This window comes from Botrytis porri, assembly GCF_014898465.1.
Source record: "Botrytis porri strain MUCL 3234 chromosome Unknown BPOR_001, whole genome shotgun sequence".
Taxonomy (NCBI): domain Eukaryota; kingdom Fungi; phylum Ascomycota; class Leotiomycetes; order Helotiales; family Sclerotiniaceae; genus Botrytis; species Botrytis porri.
In genome coordinates, this window is record NW_024066075.1 from 2,485,240 (window position 1) to 2,503,241 (window position 18,002).

The window sequence follows — 18,002 nt, forward strand, 5'->3', positions numbered from 1 at the left end:
CAATCAGAAAAAGCATTGGAGTTCAGGCGTTAGACAGAGGTATAATACACAAGGAGCTCACGAGCTGATCAGCATCGATCAGCGCAGGAAAGACGGAACGGAAAGGCAAGGCAAGGAAAGGAAACGAGAGTAATAAACTGAAACTTAGAGAGCGAGCAGCAAGCAAGAAACTCAAAATTTTCCAGAAACTTGAGAAGCTCTAGGAGCTCAAAACGGGCGTATGCATATATAGAGAGATCAAAGATGAAGAAGAGAACAAATACAGTACTAAAACCTGCGCTCCAACAAAAGAAAGTGAAAATCCAATCAAGTGCCCTACATCGAGGTTGGTTGAGATCTTATTTTAATACTTTCACTTCCATTTTCGCTGCTGGTGCTCTGAGCTCTGAGCTCTTATGTCCTGCATATTCATAGCTATATCCACAGCGGATCCAAAAGTCAGCATACCCATCACACACATATACATATACATGCACATCCATATTGTTATTCTCCCGCAAACCCAAATCAACCCCCCCAAAGAGCGCAGATCAGCCATACATATCTACTTTTTATTTATAACTCATTCTCATTGATTTACTTTCATGCTAGTACTGATGAATTGCACTACCAATGCACTACTCCTTCCTAAAAGTTTTGCAATCCCAAGCCCATTCCATGCACGCATGTAGACACACATACATGCTTATTTTCCTGTTTATTTTCCTATCAAGACCCCCCCGTCCTACCACTGTGCATCCATAACACTCATCTTCCGCTTCAAGTCCCCTTTCTCCCTGTCCCATAGCCACAACCAATATCAACCATCCATAAATATCACACCAATTCAGCCACACCAATCCCAACCTGGCAAAATTGATCTCCATAATCCGACCATTTTTCTTCCATCCGTGACCTCAAGAGAGAAGACTAGCCTGGTCGTCGATAAAAGAATGATCACTCGTTTCTGGATCACCATCCAATTCCTTTTTCGGTACCGTCGAGGTCGATGACGAAACGAGTCCGACAACCGCAGTTGTAGAGGTGCCGCTCACTGAACGATTAGCATCCGTATCGAAACCGAAATCGAGACCCGACATGGAATTGCTCTGAAAATGTATCTCGTCAACGAATGAACTCTGAACAAACGAGACCAAACGAGACTTAACAAGAAAGAGCTATGTGTAGATATAGGGATGAGAAAATATGCTTGCAGGCGAGAGGATTAACGGACGGGAAGACGAAGAGGACGAAGATTATGAAGACAAGGTACGCGTGAGCCAACAATTCTAATAAAGACAAATGACAACTCCCCACTCCCCCAGCAAGGCTCCTTGAAAACAGAAACAAAGCGGCATGGTACTAACAACAATCATCGCTGGCTTCTGGAAGATCCTACCGAGTTCTGTCGATCGTGAGTAGGTCTTCGCTCTCGACGATCTCCATCTTGAAGTTTCAAGGAGTCTAGCCTCTTCTGATTGTCCTCTGTCATCGGGTCCACATCATCTGCTCGTAAAGGGGTTGTTTTGGTTCTTGAAGGAGAAGCTGGACCTGTAGGTAAGGCGGCTCCATTAGTCTTCGACCTTCCTGCTTGTTCCTCCAAAACCTTCCATTTGTTTCCTCTGGCTTGTTCTCTAGCTTCAGCATTGTTCTGGTGCTCTGTGTAATCGTGAGAGCAATCATCAAAGAGTTGAGGGTTGATCTCCATGAATAGCTTCATTGCGTTGTAAACCATGCCGTGGATCGTTCTAGATTAAATGGATCAGCTTAAGTGAGCTTTTCATACAAATTCGGAAAGTTTCTCACCTGTTCCAATGTCCTTTGGAATTCTCATATAATGGTGCGAACATAATTGGTAAGATTATCTCAACATTGTCGCTGACAAGATTGCAAAAGTATTCGTTGTTCCAGAAGTATAACGCACGTTCTGCAACTTGAAAATGTGGACTTGCAACTGATTTCGCCAGTTGATGGAAAAGAGGCTCCTGAACTTTAGCGAATTCTGCTGGATCCATTACCTCGAAGATATCCTCCACTTCATTAAGGAACATAACTTCTTTCGTGCTGTTGACTTTAGGCCAATAGCGGAGCAAGCCCAAAACAACCTAAAATAGTGAGTAAATTGAATCTGAAATAATGGTGCTTAACATACCTCTTCTGTTAAAGCAGCATCCTTTTCCAGGAATTGAACAATGCAGTATGCAAGTTGAGGATGATACATGCTCAGACTCTTGACTTTATGTAATGGTATTAAGACTCTCGTCAAAAACAGTTTGTGCTCTTCCTTTAATGGCAAAGCAAAACCATTAATAATAGACCCAAGAATCTCCAATAGCTCAGCAATACCATTAAAACGTTCCGTCTCATAAACAAATTGAAAGAATACGTTGTTGATAGATCTTCTAATGTATGACCGGAGGTTGAGAAATTTTCCATATATCCTGTGAAGGGTTGTCTTTAAGAAGTCTCGCTCGCGGGGGTCCTCAGAATCAAAGAGTTCAAGTAACTGTAATACAAAACTGTGATCTATGAATGCCTTCGCAATATTGGTGTTAAAGTCTTGACTCTCGATAAATCTCAAGAAGAATTCATATACAACTTGAATATGCGGCCAAGCAACTTCAAGAACTGGTTCGTCTTCCTCGGGGTCGAACGCTTCACCTTGAGGGTTCATAGGGGGTGGTATGGGACGGAAAAGATTTTTACTGAACATCTCAACGACCTTTGGATACATAGCTTCAGTGATGACTTGTCTATTGTTGGCAACGTAATCAAGAAGTTCATGAAGAGCTAGTCTTTTGATTTCCTTGGACTTCATATCCGCGCTTGCATCGTTGAAATCAAATATGACATTACATTGATCAATCTTTTGCATAAAGAGATCTTGACGGCGATTGGGAGGTACCTCGTGGAAACCTGGCAGCTTTTCCAATTCGCGGAGGGGAGAAATATCAAATCTCGAAGAGTGTTGTCGCTTTGGTGTTCTGATGCCTTCTGGGACATCCTTTGGAGTTGTTTGTAACCGGTCGAACATTGATGACTTCGCACCAGCCTTGGGGGGGGCGAGGTCATGCGGCATTGTTTCTGCGGCACCTGGAGGAGGGATGTGCTGAAAGAAAGACATTAGTACACAGAAGAGGATCCAAGTGTGTGGCGTAACTTACTGGTGCACTTGGACTGATAACGACACTAGGAGGAAGTGCCCCATGACGATTTGGTGTCCCAGGACTGGGGGAACCTCCTCCTGTGTTGAATCGATCCGGAGCAGACATTGCACCAAGAGCTGCCGGGTTCAATGGTGGTTGCACAACTACACCAGTTGAAGATGTACCATCATTAGGAGGCAGTGGTTTATTTCGCAAGTCATTAAGTGTCGTACTCGAAGATGAGGGTGTTACTGCAGGCGATTGTCCCGCTCCCTGTGAATTAGATTGCGAAGGTGAAGATGTGCCATCTTTTGATGATTCCCCCTTCTTAGACTTTGTTTTGTTTGGATCTTTTGAGCGCGAAAGCTGCTCATGCTGAATGGGTTAGCAGATGATCACTTTCAAAATGATACGCTTGCTGTATGGGGAATCTTCAACATCAAAATGACTTACAACCCTCTGTCTGAAGCCTTTCATCTTGGACAACTACTCTCAAGAAGATGTAAAAGACACAAAATCTCGATTATTTGATGCTCTTTGGAATTTGCCGGTTTGCGAAACCTCTTGTTCTTATCCACCAACAATTTCAATTTCGAAGTAAAAAGGTCGCGTCACTTAAGATTGTGGTGGTGAATGTGCCGATCCTATTCTTGATGAGGCTATAAAGACTGCGGTAAATTACTCGATAGCAGTGGTTTAACTCCCGTTTGTCGCTGAATGGCACCTAATACAATAATGGATATTCAACTGCAACGACTCGTTGATACGCAGATGAAAACCTCCAGTAGCACCCTACTGGTGTAGCTTTAATTCCTTAGTTGTAAATTGATAGTGCGATGTCGGCAGGTTTTCATAAGAGATAATGGGAATTGCCAATGGTTTCTGGTTGGTCTGCCGAAGTTCTGTATTCCAAAGGTTCGTGAGGGGCTGGCCGCGGTTGTTGACTTGTTGCGCAAGTGTAGGTAAACAAGTTCTACCAGAACGATATCTGTCAGTGCGAGTTGGGAGAAGATAGGGAGAGTAGGATAGGTTTAAACACACAAACAGGCCAACAATGACGATTGACATACACGGTCGATCGTACAGCGGCAGCGGCTGTTGAAGTAGGTCGAGGCTAATCCCGGCGGTGAATATGGTACTCCTCCACGCCGAAGCACAAGCTATCAAATTATTGAAGAAAGCCAACGCGTTTGGGCGCTTTCTATGGACAGCAAATTAATTGGCAGAAGGATAATAATTGGTCGGGTGATAAGATCTTGGAATGAGTTGTTAAACTCCTTCAAGTAGAATGGTTAATAAGGAGAGTTTTATTTATTTGGCCTTCATTTCAAAGAGTCTTAAACAACACAGCAGCAGCATCAACAAGTGCGAGTGGTCCCCTCAGTAGATTGAATTAGCGCAGGTTAGTGGTAACCTAAATATTAAGGCAATCAAATCAAAGATAATTGACTTTGGGGCTTTCACATTTTCACGCTTTCACTACCTAGGTAGGGAAGGTACTACATAGGTTCGGAAATTTCTTTGCTGCTGTCCGCGCCCCGGTGACGTGAAAGACTTAAATTACGGCTCAAGGTTAAGTCATCATCCAAGCTCCATGGAGGGAAAAATCATCTAAAAGTCGTCAACGGCCAAACGAGAAGATAGGATATCTGTCTGGGTATTGATTGGTCCAAGCCAAACTTAAACATTCCCCATATTGAGTAGGTACTAGAACCTCGTTGGTCCGAAGAAAAGTCATCTACCAAATTCATGGGTTTTGATAGAAGATCTAAAGATTTCTCTAGTACTGGGTCACTGGCTTGTTCAGGTGATTCGCATAAACAATTCAACAAGGCCAAGAGAAGGGTAATAGCAGGATGGCCGAATAGCGGCATTGAATCAAAACAGTTCAAGGATCAAAAATAAAAAAGACCCATTTTGCTTTATAATCCCGGTAACTTTTTCTCGACTTACAAAAATATGGAAGACTACGAAGATATGGATGATGTGGATTTTGAGGAGGAGGTTGAGGTTGGAGGGGAGGATGGTGAAGAATATGAAGAGGCAGAAGGCATGGAAGTGATTGAGGAAAATGACGAGGAGGAAGATGGAGATTTTGACTACGAAGAAGAAGACCAATCTGCTCCAGTGTATACAATCCCTCCAAGGGAAATCGTCGCTGTCGAGCATCCATTGATTGTTAAGAATCTTGAAAATGGTATCAAAACTTTTGGACGTCAACCACAATGGAATAAGGTACGTGGGAACTATTTGATACCCTGAATAGCCTCGATATTCTACTATCTACATGACGAGTAGATCTCGTCTCATGACAGCTGTGAAATCATAATATTTATATTAACTATGGGCTAACAACTTCAACAGATTCTTGAGGGCACTGAAGATGAATGCATTCCGCTTTTTCTTCGAATCAAGGATCCCACATGCGAACCAATTCTATCTTACAATAGCATCACCAACAACGTTCTCCTCAAGATCACCGTGCCGAAACGTACTGGTAGAAAGCGCAAGCGTGGGTCTCAAGATCCTTATACTGACGATGGGCGTTCAACGTCTCAGGCTACCAATGAAAAGAATTCGTTCGGTGAAAATCAATCTCACTCTTTAAAAGACAAACCCAATAGTATACTGAGAAAGCTTCGAGACAATGTTGGTAAATACACTGTCGAGGCTGCAGGAGCCATAGAACAGAGTCATCGCTATAGAGGTAGTGGTGACCTTCTTCCCTCATGTTTGCAATACATTAACAAGATCCAGGACTTTCCGATTATCATCAATCCACATCTAATGCAACTTTCATGTCACATTTCAAAGAAACTGCATTCTCTGCCAATTGTAAGTCCTCATATAAGTCATATTTCCAGAATGTCGCTAACTTTCACCAGGGGGAAAGATGCGAGAATTCAAGCTCGGTACTGACAAAGGCTGGAAACCAAATGAAGAAATTGTTCCTCCACCCACATTCACTCACCATCCATTACCATTCAACTGGGGATACCGACAAAATCCTTTAATCTCAACCGAAGTGGATGCAGAGACAGGAGAAACAAGTATAGTGAACCGTTCGAAAATGCCAAAGCTCGAGATGCAGTATGTACATTGCGACGAAGACGAAGACGTCCCCACAAAACCATTCCGTGAAGTTCCAGATGACCCTGTCCTCAAAGACTTCGTAGCCGCACTTCAACTAGCCATGAACGAACGTCCAATTTGGACTCGTCGTGCATTGCAAAATCGTCTCGCCAACGAGCCAGGATATTATTTGATGAAACCTGCACTTCAATATGTGGGTTACCAATTCCGAAGCGGTCCTTGGCGTGATGCTCTCATAAGATATGGAGTTGATCCCCGCAAAGATCCATCTTGTCGAATTTATCAAACGATTTTCTTTAAGTTATACGAAGAAGATGAGCGTGCTCCCGATGGTCAATGGAAAGATATGCGGAGTCAATACACAAGACATCAAGTTTTCGGCACCGGGGATTGTCCTTCGCATATGTTCAATGGCACTTCTTTAACTCTCGACGGTAAAGTGTGGCAAATTTGCGATATCACAGATCCCCTTCTTGCTCCTCTTATACAAAATGCTCCGATGGCCAGGCAATACGATAACAACCATGACGGCTACTACAATAACGGAACTCTTGCCAAGATCCGAGCTATCATGAAAACAAAGTTGATTGCCATCCGCAGCAAAAAGACAATCCCCGAAAATGCATTCGACGTAGCGCTCAGCATACCAGATTTCGTAGAGGGAAAACATGGAAAGAAAGTCCATGTGCCAGTACCAGATATGCGATTAACAGAAGAAGAAATTGAAAAATTGAGAGAAAAGGGTATAATTAGTGGAATGAGTGGGAAGGGAGTGAGACATCTTGATTCAAGGACAAAGAGGAAACAATATAGAAAGGGCGGAAAGTTGCCAATAAAAGCTAAGAGAGCGAAACAATATGGAATGATGAAGGGACCGTCAACATCAAAACCTAAATCTTCGACCACGGCAGCGAAACCGAAACAGAAGAAGACAACTGGACCTTCCGATAAGGATACAGATGCTACGCCGGATATTGCTGCTGTGCATGTACAGGGAGATATCTCGACGGAAGATACTATTAAGATGATGGATGCAGAGGGAGAAGACGATGAGATCGAAGTCGACGCTGAGAGAGAAGATGACGATGAAGAAGCAGAGGAAAACGAAGACGAAGGATTAGTCGATGCGGAATTGGGATCCGAAAGCGAAAGTACAGACTCAGAAGATGATTCTGAGGCGGAAAAGGAAAAGGAAATGTTTATTAAGAATTATGAAGCGAGGATGGGGGCCGAGAATGCTTCAAATAATTAGTATGTTGGCTGTCTTGATAGGTTTTCTCAGCCGCTTGATACCAAGGAGGAAATTGTATGATTTCGAGGGTTCTCTGTCGCATAAGCTGATACCACATTGTCATTTCAAGCAATCGAGTTACCTGACTTGATCGGGCTTCACGTAGATCGTACCAACATTTCACTGACACTTTTTATTGTCGAGTCGTTTGATAGACCGACGTGTTTGATGTTGAAGATATTCAAAAAGACAAGCAATCTGTAGTCAAGGGGCTTTTAAAGAACGAATGAATGACCAACAGAGTACTCATTAGGCGAGTTTGCTCCCTAAAAATACATTGTCTCAAATGTATCTGACAAACCTGATACCTTCTCTTGAACTGTATCACATGGTTAGATGTTCTAAATCATCAATGTGATAAAACAAAATAGGTAGCCCTAACGCATCCACAGCTCTCTCATTGTGTCTTTGAAACGGAACTCTAATTATCCTCCCACACGACTCTACCACCTCCCATGTCGGGCACTCTTAGTGAAAAGAAGAAAAGGAAGAAATAAAATCTTCATACTCGTCACACGGTTGATTTTATACTATGTTAAATGGCCCGGTGTGTTCGGGACGAAAAAGATGATTCATTTCCAGACAGTAGGTAAACTTCCTGTCCATTTATACCCCCCCTGAATTCATTTATATAATGCATCACGCGTGTGAGATACAACTTCTGCCCGCCTGGTCATTCAGGATAGGAAATCATTTTGTTATATCTATTCAATCATTGCTCACGCGGTATTTCCAGGTGCTCAAATCACCTGATTTCAAGTTCTTTTCAAGAGGACTAATTCACGAGTTTTATTGTTATGCAAGTATAGATGTGTTAAGACACTGTATTCGAAGCTCTTGTGATCTTTAAGTAATGTCGCTCCGCTAGGCCTTTTCGCTTCGCTCTAGAGGATGATGGAAAAGGAAAGGAGAAAAGATATAATAGATCAGATAAATCGAGCGTAGCGAGGACGGGGGCTTGGGGGCTTGCCCCCATAGAAGACTGGGAGATTCAGGTATATGGATGTTTAATAGCTATTCAACAAGACAAGATGAAGAGAGCTTTCGTGGATACTTGTTACGGCGAAGAATGAGTAGGCTGGGGCTTTGACTTATGGACGAATGGAGAAAGGAGAGATGAATTGATGCAAAGATATATCGATCGTACTACAATCGTATCTTCTTCATTGAGCTTATAGAAGAGGAGTTACAAATGGAAAGGTCCACAACTCGGTAGCTAGTACCTAGAGGCTGCCACATGTTTGTAAAATGGTTGGAATAAATCTAGCTTTTAGTTTCTGGTAGCAAGGCTTCAAGACTGATTGGGCTCGCATATTCCGTATTTTCTTTTTGCATGATACCTTTCTTATCCATGGATAGTTGGGGTATGGAGGGGCGAAGCTGAATCAGTATAATAAAGAAGATAAACTAGACACACGTACCTAGAGGTGATGGCAGTATTATATAAGCAGCAAGATATGTTTGGTTGCTTACCTACAGCCCAGCCCAAGTTCTTTCATGCCCGCATTTGGGTCATCATCGATTGAATGAATGAATGAATGAATGAATGAATGTCTCGTGTCAGTAGGATTCAAGAACGAACTATAAGAACTTTTCTACTTCCAAGTTCTCTATATTATTCAAAGAAGAGTGCCTAGATCTCGATGAGGATGATGATCACCAGCTTCTTACTTACAATTAGAACATAAGTCTTTTGGGGAATTGTCTTCATAATTATCAATTTATGGCCATGATCCTCGATCGTATAATAATAAGTTATTAACTGAGTTGACTTGAAGAAAATAGATTTTGAAAGCCTTAATTTTGTCATCAGATTGGGAGGAAAACCTTAAATTTTCTTCCCTCATGATTTAACAGCAGCGTGGGCCTCACCTCAAGATTGTGCTGCATCTCATAGGTACTGGACTGGACCAGGTAATCAATCAATAATCAAAATCTCATAACGAAGGTTCAACCCCACGAATTTCGATAAATAAAACGTACAACCTCAACTCAGCCTACAACCTTCAATCCCAAAAACCCTTACCATACCATACCATACCATACCACCCACCCCTTCGACCTCCCCCCCCTCCAACACAACACGAGAAACAACAAACAACCTTCTTAAAAATAAAAATAAAATAAAGCCAAGCCAAGCCCAATAACAAGATTGATTTCCAAATATTCAATCTTGTCGCTTTCTTTATCTTGCCACCTATCGAGGGTTTCTATAGCTTGATTTATCTCGTACCTTGGGTAGTCTTACCGCACACACCGTCGATAATACTTGATTACAACCTTTTTACAACTCCACCACCATCACCTACCCTAGCACGTACAGGATACCGCAGCTTTCCTTGCATCACAGATCGGCCGTAAAGTCAAACTTACACATTTTGACGCGATCGAGTTATCCTTTCAACATCGACTGCCTTGTCCGAATAGCCTGCATTAGGAAGAGGATATAATCTCCTCCGCACAGCTCGTAAAAGATGGTAGAAGGGGAACCGAACTCTCCAACTTGGAAGTTCACTCAGTTAGTATCCTCCTGCCATTATACTCTTGTCTATCTGCCACTCGAGAATTCATGGATGAGGGGTTCTCAATGTGTTTGGTGGATTGATTGCATCACCACTTTGAAACCAATGCTAACAAATTGTTATCAGATGCTTTGGTGATAAAGGCGATGTCGAAGATATAACAGAAGGTATGCCAACTTATCGTCCTATATCTTGATGGCGCTTTTCATTCTCTGCGGATAGTGCAAACCTCATTCTATATATACTAACACGATGGATTACAGCGGATATCATATCGACAGTCGAATTCGATCACACCGGAAATTATCTTGCTACAGGAGACAAAGGAGGACGAGTTGTTCTTTTTGAAAGAAATGAGACGGTACGAATTCCAATTTCTGGTCTAGACCGTGCAAGCCGCCGAAATGCTGACGCTATCATAGAAAAAAACATGCGAGTACAAATTCCACACAGAGTTTCAATCTCACGAGCCCGAGTTCGATTACCTCAAGTCATTAGAGATAGAAGAGAAGATCAACAAGATCAAATGGTGCAAACGACAAAACGCCTCTCATTACCTGCTCTCAACGAACGATAAGACTATAAAGTTATGGAAAGTGTTTGAGAAGTCACTGAAAGTGGTTGCAGAGAACAACCTTTCCCATGATTTGACTCCTGGAAATCCCGCAGGAGGTGGTGGAGGTGTTCGACCCATATCAAACGTTCACTTCAACAGTGCTCACGACCTGAAGTTACCCCGCCTTACTCATCACGACACTGTTGTTGCCGCCGTACCACGTCGAACATATGCAAATGCACATGCATATCATATCAACAGCATTTCAGTGAACAGTGACGGGGAAACATTCATTAGCAGTGATGATTTGCGAATAAACTTATGGAACTTGAATATTCAAGACCAAAGCTTCAATATCGTAGATATCAAGCCCGCCAACATGGAGGAGCTTACTGAAGTCATCACGGCTGCGGAGTTCCACCCCCAAAGTTGTAACTGGTTCATGTATGCAAGTTCAAAAGGAACAATCAAGCTTGCAGATATGAGAGAGAGCGCTCTCTGCGACCAACACGCAAAGCGTAAGTGCCGTGTCATTGTTCTTTGAATTCAATTTAGCTTACACCATTTTTAGAATTTGAACAGGAGGAAGATCCATCTGCTCGATCGTTTTTCTCGGAGATCATATCATCCATTTCTGACGTCCGATTCTCTCATGATGGTCGATACATCCTTTCACGTGATTATCTCACAGTCAAAATCTGGGATGTTAACATGGAGAGACAACCTGTCAAGACTATTCCAATCCACGAGCATCTTCGACCACGTCTTTGCGATACTTACGAAAATGATAGTATCTTTGACAAGTTTGAGGTCGTATTCTCTGGTGATGCCAAGAATGTCATGACAGGTAGTTATAACAATAACTTTATGATTTACCCATCAGATCCCGATAAGGAAGTGGAGGTGGTTCTCCAAGCCGATAAATCGGCTTTTAAGGCTAAGAAGGTCGGTGTTCCCACACCAATCAACCCATCTGGTAGCCCAACCGCCGCAAACGGTAAAAAGGGCAACTCGAGGGCAGGTAGTCCAGCTGCTGGTGTTGGTGGTCAAGGGGGAAGGATGAAGAAAGAAACAGACGCAGACCAAATCGATTTCAACAAAAAGATATTACATATGAGTTGGCATCCTTTCGAAGACAGCATTGCCATTGCTGCAACGAACAATGTGAGTGGTATATACACAATTTGCCTAATAGCATCTGCTAACTATTCAACTAGCTTTTCGTTTTCTCCGCATTGTAGAGATTGGCAACACGCGGAAGCTGTCTTCAGGTCATATTCCATTTGCGTTTTAAGTGTGTACTGGCTACAGCAACCAGCCCAGCGTTGTCCTTGAGACCTATTCATATTCGTGGCATAGTTAATTTTACGTCACGAAAAAAGTATTATCATTGAGTAGCGAGACTGCTACACTTCATGAGTGTTGCAATAGAGGGTGACGCAGAAATAAGCGAGGGCTGGTGAGTTATCTATTGGAGACTGTTTCTTTCTCCAATTACCTGAAGCTCCTACAATAGTTTTCAGGTTAAGTTGTTCAAGGCAATGGTGTGAGATGTGCCTAGAAGCAACTTTTTGATGATCGAAGTAGCCTAGTGTAGCCTAGTCTAAATCACAAATGAATAATGCATGAAGTTCTGAATTAATTGTATGTTTGTTAAATCGATAGCTAGACCGCGTTTCCTTGTCAGTCCACGATCAAAACATGCCCCTCCTGTCTTTGGGTCAAAGCACTAGACAGCAGAGTGAAAGTGCGAGAGCCGAGCCGAGTTGTGTGTCACGTGATAGTTCCGCTAAATCCACCCGTATAACGGATCAATCCTACCCCCAAAAAAAGTTCGTCAAGAAATTTAATCCACAGAAGCTTTAGACCTCCAACCTTCAACCACCGACAATCCACACGACTCCAAGTTTCAATTCCGTATGTATGTCCCTGAATCGCTTTAATCACTCTAGCTCTTTTCCCCACTGATCTCTCTTGCGCAATTCATTTTCTTTCGCACATGCGCTAACAATTCATCATCAGATTTTCACCTCCACTCCCCCAAAACTCACTATCGTCACTCAACTCAAAAAGTCCTCATCAAAATGCATCTTATGTACACCCTCGACGCGGCTGGAAAGCGCAAGTACACCTTGAAGAAGGTGATTGGAGGCGAGGTTACCAAGAGTGCGCATCCCGCGCGATTCAGCCCGGATGATAAGTATTCGAGACATAGAGTTACGTTGAAGAAGAGATATGGATTGCTTTTGGTGCAGCAGAGTGAGTGGTTTTTTCTTCTTCTTCTTTTTGGGGGGTATTGGGGAAGGGAAGAGTTTGAGGGGCTGGAGGGGGTTTATGGGGGAAGAGAATAGAAGAAGGAGGAGGATGGGATTGCAATTGGAAGCAAAATTGGATGAGAGAAGTACTTGCTAACACGTGCGCAACCAGAGGATCTCAAGGTTTTGGGCCAATAAATATCTCACCACTTCTCGAGATACAGTTGGGGAGCTACTTGTCAAGACATGACTAGCAGGCGAAGCGGAGGAAAGAAGGAGAAAATGACAAATATGTGCACAACACGCGCCTGTGTTCAATCGTCAAAATGTGTAGGAAGGGAAAGGAAAGGCAAGGCTGAATTGAATAATTGGCTGCGAGGAAGCTCAGGCTAGTGGTTGAAAGGGAATGGGTGGTTGATAGGGAATGTGCGGAGTATACTGGCGTTTCTGGACGAGGAATTCTTATATCTATCTGTTGGTTCTTCGTGTGTAGGAGAAATAGAGAGAAAATTCGATTTCTGTTGGTGGTAATTGAAGACGAAGGGATTGCAATTTGCAGTTTGCTTCCAATTCCATACTCTTCTTTCTCGCTATTAAGATTAAATTGTTTTTCTAGCACTGAATCAAGGAAGTTCACAATTTCAAAAGCATGCTTGCGATGAGTCTATAAAAAAGTGTTTGGTGCAAGTATTTGAATCGATTTTGGGGGGAATCAATTTTTGAGATTACTGTTACTAATACTATTCTACCTAATGTCGTTTCCTTGAATTGACATTCTTGCCCGCTCCAACTTTTGGTCTCCCACCAGCTCTTCCGCGATCTCCCGTCAAGATACTAGGTAGATAATCTTCATCCATAAGGTCTTTTTCCTTTCTCCTCTTTTCCGTCGCCATTTCTCTCACGTATTCTTTTTGATCCTCCGCCAATATCAAATCATTACCCCATCCTCCTTTACCACCCCCTTTAATATTCTTTCCATTCGCTGTCCCGGCAACTGGTTTGGGAACACTGTATACATTTCCTCTATTATTCCACTGCATATTTTTCTTGAGGTGGATTTTCACCACTCCATCTTTATCAGTTGAGCAGGAGGTACGAAGGAGAGTAGGTTTGCCGCAGCGAGAACAGAATTGCCGGGTCATTTCTCGCGTGATGGAGAAACAGGCGTGGCATCTTAGAACCCAGGTTTTGAGCTGACGGATGCGTTGGAGAGAGGGCGAGAGGAGATTGAGGTTCATACGTAACATGACGTTTTGCATGGCGTAATCGGTGGTGATGGTTGCTACTTGGATGGTTTTGGATTCTTCTTGGGGAGAGAAGGAGGAGTTTGTGTCTTTTTGTTGGTGCTTTTTTAGGTTGGAGGGGGTGATCCAGCCTTCGCCGTCGGATTCGGCGTCGGATTCGGAGGCAGGAACTTCTTCTATGGTTTCTGGAATGGTTTCGGGCTCTGTTGGGGAAGTTGGTTCTTGAGTTTGTTCCTCTGTGACTTCATCTTTGGTCGATTCTTCGGTGACTGCATCCTCTGCTAGCTCTTCTGCACTCTTTGCCTCATAGACTGTTGATATATGGGTAGCCTCTAATGCTTCCTCAATGGGCTGTATTTCCACTTTAGATTCTTCTGTTGCTTGAGGTATCGATGTTCCCCATGCGCCTCTGGTTTCGATTGCTGGTTGCGCCGCGACATCTGTAGATGTTTGTGGTGCCTCTATGGCATCGGCAGGTCTTTCGCCACTTAATGATGCGGGAGGTGCTCCATTTAATCTCTTTTGTCCTGGTACACTTCGCAATCTCCAATCTCCATGATTTCGTTCACATTCAAGCTCATATGCTAAAGCCATCAAATGAATATCTTGTCTGCTGAGTACTTCCAAATCACCCGTTTTCCGCGCGAATTCAGTTATAACTCTAATGCTAGCTGATCTGGGCGCTCTTAATTTGAGAAAAGGTAATAATGTGGTCTCGAATCTGGCTCTTGTAACGGCATCTTTGATTTCGTCGATAACGAGGGGGATTGTGTAGAGGATCTCTGCTTGGCCAAGAAGCGTAGAGACTGAAGGGTCATTCTTAATAATTGGTCCTGCGTCAATGATAAGACTATGTATAGGTTTGGTAGTATTTGTAGCCATTTTGAAGTCTATAATCTCGATTCTCTGTGTAATGCAATGCAATTGTCATGGCGGGGTGTGCGATAAAGATTATCGAAAAAAATAAAATACTGCCGGGCGGTATCGATAAGCGAAAAAGATATTGAGACACGTGATTCATTCCCTTTTCTAGTGTTTGAGCGGAAAATTTTGTTCATCTTGAAAATTTATTCAAGAAGACTTCCTCAACTTCAACTTCGATTTTTGATATTTTTGATATTCATAGACCGTGGAGTATTTCTCTCTTTAAATACGAACTCCAAAAAATTTAATTTGGAATCCAAATTCAACAATTTCGATTTCCAACCCCCACATTTTCAACCTTTAAAATGTTCTCCAACAACTGGCGTGTTAAGCAAGACACTCCTCAAAGCCCAAGCGGCGAAGAGAGAGTATCTCCTTGGTCCTCTTCAAGAAATCGTGGAGGTGGTGGTAAGGATGGTGGTGATCGACCAACTCAAGGCCAGGGGAGATTTTCTCGAAACGAGGCAGGTGACTCGCCAAGAAAACCTTCACAACTCACAGAGTCGGACAAGGCTATTGAGGAAGGTCGTCGCATTTACGTCGGTAACTTAAGTTATGATACCACTCCAGAGGATATTGAAACCATTTTCCAAGATGTTCCACGTGAATCTCGAACTGTTCATATGTCCATCGATTCCATCACAAAGCGCAACCCTGGTTACTGTTTCGTTACTTTCACCACCAAGGATATGGCTGAGGAGGCTTTGAATCGTTATGATGGTCAAGAATTCAAGAACCGTACACTCAGAGTCAAGCCTGGTGTAAGATCAGACCGTGAGTGAATCTCTGAGCATGGAATTTTTCCTGTCATCAAATTTATACAGCAACTCCTCAAAACTATCACTAACAAAACACAGGTAGCACTCGTCCACAAGGAAGCTCATCAGAGATACCTCTCTACACAAACGACCGCTGGAAGAGCTCTGACAGAGAAACTTCTCAGCGTCCAGAACGTCAAGTTGACTCTTCTTCCCAGGATGGTCGAAGACTTTACGTTGGAGGACTACCAAGAATTGATGATCAAGAAACAGCAAACCGCAAGATCAGAGAAATCTTTGAAGGTTTTGATGTTGAAGTTGTTAGCAAGTTGATCTCTCCACACCCTTCCAAGGTTGAGGAAGGTGGCAACCACTATTACTGTTTCGTTGATCTTGCCAACAATACCCAAGTCAATGATGCAGTTAAGATGTTCGATGGCAATGAGTGGGGTCTCAAAGTCAGTCGTGCATCTGGAGGAGCCTCAGGAAAAGTTGTTGAGAAGCAAAGAATCTATGTCGGTGGTTTACCAGATTTCGGAGACGAGGCAGCAACCGAGGCAGAGATTAGAGAGCTTTTCAGTGAGTATACTGTTAAGTGGGTCAGCAAGTTGTGCTCCCCAAGAGAGCCCAGAGACGGCAATAGCCATTTCTGCTTTGTTGAATTACAAGATAGTCAAGAAGCTGATGGAGCTATTGTCAATTTGGATTGGTCTGAGAAATGGGGTGGAAAGATCAGAGTCAAGCCCAGTTTGTCCAATGCTCAAACCAAACAAGGAGAGACCCCAACCAGAGGATGGAGAGGAAAGAGCGACAGAGAGTAAGCACGATCTGGTATTATTTAATCAGATATACCGATCTTAAATAGTTTGCATACCTCGCGCTTCAGTTATGATATGTATTAGCGATTTGCATATATCAAACGACTGCTAATGGGACATTTGACGTCATATCCACATATCTTGAGTAACAAGATTTGTCAATGGCTAGGATACACTGGCATAAATATTAGTTTCATACCCAGCTGCGGCTGTAATTTGCTAGATGCAAATAGGCTAGCAGGCGATACCCAATCTGAATACAAATACATTCAAATTACTTTCCTGTGCTATGTGTTCTAAAAACGCCAACGTGATCGATGAACAACACCATCTCCAGTACTTTTTGAAACAGTTCCTTCGTATTTCCACCACGTTCTTGAACACCTTTCCGTTGACGGGTGTTGATTTCATTCAGCTCTCAGGGTGACAGCTTTAGAACTATATGTAATGGAAATGTTAATTTTCTGCTCAGACACTTGTTTTTCACGGCTCCGATTCTCCGTTGCTTCGAGTTATTTCGAGGAGAAGTAGTGCATTCTCAACTTTCAAAATGTTTCCTCACTACAGTATATCGTCACAGGGAGAAGAAAAGAGTTAAGCGACTCCTTCTTTGTACAGGCAATAGAAGGTTGTTTTCTAGCATGTATGCATGGAAATCCATCTCAATGATCAAGTCTCCTTTTCGTTGCTCCATACCACATTCGCACTCCAAACATTGGGATTATTTCCAACTGTGTGTTGATACTCTCAATATTCTAAGAGCCACCAAGCGGGATTAGTTATTTACGAACACGCATTGGATCATCCTGACTTTTGTTCCATCGGCATGGAATTTTAGTGCTATTGTTGGTTTTTCTCTTATTTTCTAATGTGGCGCTCCTCAAAGTCGTGATGGAGTTAATCAAAATTTACTCTTAGATTTTGATCGGGTTCGAGATCAACCCCAGAAGTTGAGGAACTTTGATGAAGTGTCTCCATCAACCAACGGATTCGGATTTGGTTGTCAGGATATTGCGAATAACAGCGGGGCTCGACTTGGATATCCACTAGTCTACAACTCGATCCATGTGAAATGTACAGTCTTGCATATGAAATCAGTTTGCCAGATGATAACGACCTTTCAAACTCGCATTTTGAAGGGCTCGAAGTTGTATATTCTCAACGCCTTTCATCGGAGTCCACAGATTGTATAGAGTAAAATTACACGCGGCTTGGCTCACCACCATTAAGAGAATCTCCATCAGCCTGTACATTTGCAAACTCATTTGCCAATGCACATTGTTTTTCGGCAAACTTAAGGTCCTAGCAAGACACTACATTCAGAATTAAATCACCCCAAGGCGATTACTTAACAAACCAGGCCTCTAACTTTCCGTCTGCTATTTCTAATTATCCCATTACAAAGACACGATCGGA

General features: G+C 42.8%; 6 protein-coding genes across 6 annotated transcripts; 4 read left to right on the forward strand and 2 right to left on the reverse strand.

Moving 5' to 3' along the window:
• Positions 1–896: 896 nt before the first annotated feature.
• Positions 897–3,602, reverse strand: EAF01_000660 (uncharacterized protein; the record flags this gene model as incomplete). The annotated part of the gene is made up of 6 exons (XM_038908910.1): positions 897–1,088; positions 1,379–1,727; positions 1,786–2,084; positions 2,132–3,088; positions 3,144–3,500; positions 3,579–3,602. 6 exons carry the CDS (start codon positions 3,600–3,602, stop codon positions 897–899), a joined length of 2,178 nt encoding a protein of 725 aa, XP_038775816.1.
• Positions 3,603–5,084: 1,482 nt separating this feature from the next.
• Positions 5,085–7,470, forward strand: EAF01_000661 (uncharacterized protein; the record flags this gene model as incomplete). The annotated part of the gene is made up of 4 exons (XM_038908911.1): positions 5,085–5,360; positions 5,490–5,832; positions 5,883–5,960; positions 6,011–7,470. 4 exons carry the CDS (start codon positions 5,085–5,087, stop codon positions 7,468–7,470), a joined length of 2,157 nt encoding a protein of 718 aa, XP_038775817.1.
• Positions 7,471–9,535: 2,065 nt separating this feature from the next.
• EAF01_000662 (uncharacterized protein) lies at positions 9,536–12,226 on the forward strand. The gene is made up of 6 exons (XM_038908912.1): positions 9,536–10,027; positions 10,158–10,198; positions 10,295–10,392; positions 10,454–11,105; positions 11,159–11,751; positions 11,805–12,226. The coding sequence occupies exons 1-6, from the start codon at positions 9,984–9,986 to the stop codon at positions 11,826–11,828; spliced, it is 1,452 nt and encodes a 483-aa protein (XP_038775818.1). The 5' UTR covers positions 9,536–9,983; the 3' UTR covers positions 11,829–12,226.
• A 159-nt stretch (positions 12,227–12,385) lies between these two features.
• On the forward strand, positions 12,386–13,489 carry EAF01_000663 (uncharacterized protein). The gene is made up of 3 exons (XM_038908913.1): positions 12,386–12,504; positions 12,610–12,846; positions 13,015–13,489. Exons 2-3 carry the CDS (start codon positions 12,672–12,674, stop codon positions 13,038–13,040), a joined length of 201 nt encoding a protein of 66 aa, XP_038775819.1. The 5' UTR covers positions 12,386–12,504; positions 12,610–12,671; the 3' UTR covers positions 13,041–13,489.
• A 102-nt stretch (positions 13,490–13,591) lies between these two features.
• EAF01_000664 (uncharacterized protein) lies at positions 13,592–14,968 on the reverse strand (the record flags this gene model as incomplete). The annotated part of the gene is made up of 1 exon (XM_038908914.1): positions 13,592–14,968. One exon carries the CDS (start codon positions 14,966–14,968, stop codon positions 13,592–13,594), a length of 1,377 nt encoding a protein of 458 aa, XP_038775820.1.
• A 209-nt stretch (positions 14,969–15,177) lies between these two features.
• EAF01_000665 (uncharacterized protein) lies at positions 15,178–16,861 on the forward strand. The gene is made up of 2 exons (XM_038908915.1): positions 15,178–15,784; positions 15,868–16,861. The coding sequence occupies exons 1-2, from the start codon at positions 15,316–15,318 to the stop codon at positions 16,587–16,589; spliced, it is 1,191 nt and encodes a 396-aa protein (XP_038775821.1). The 5' UTR covers positions 15,178–15,315; the 3' UTR covers positions 16,590–16,861.
• Positions 16,862–18,002: the final 1,141 nt, after the last annotated feature.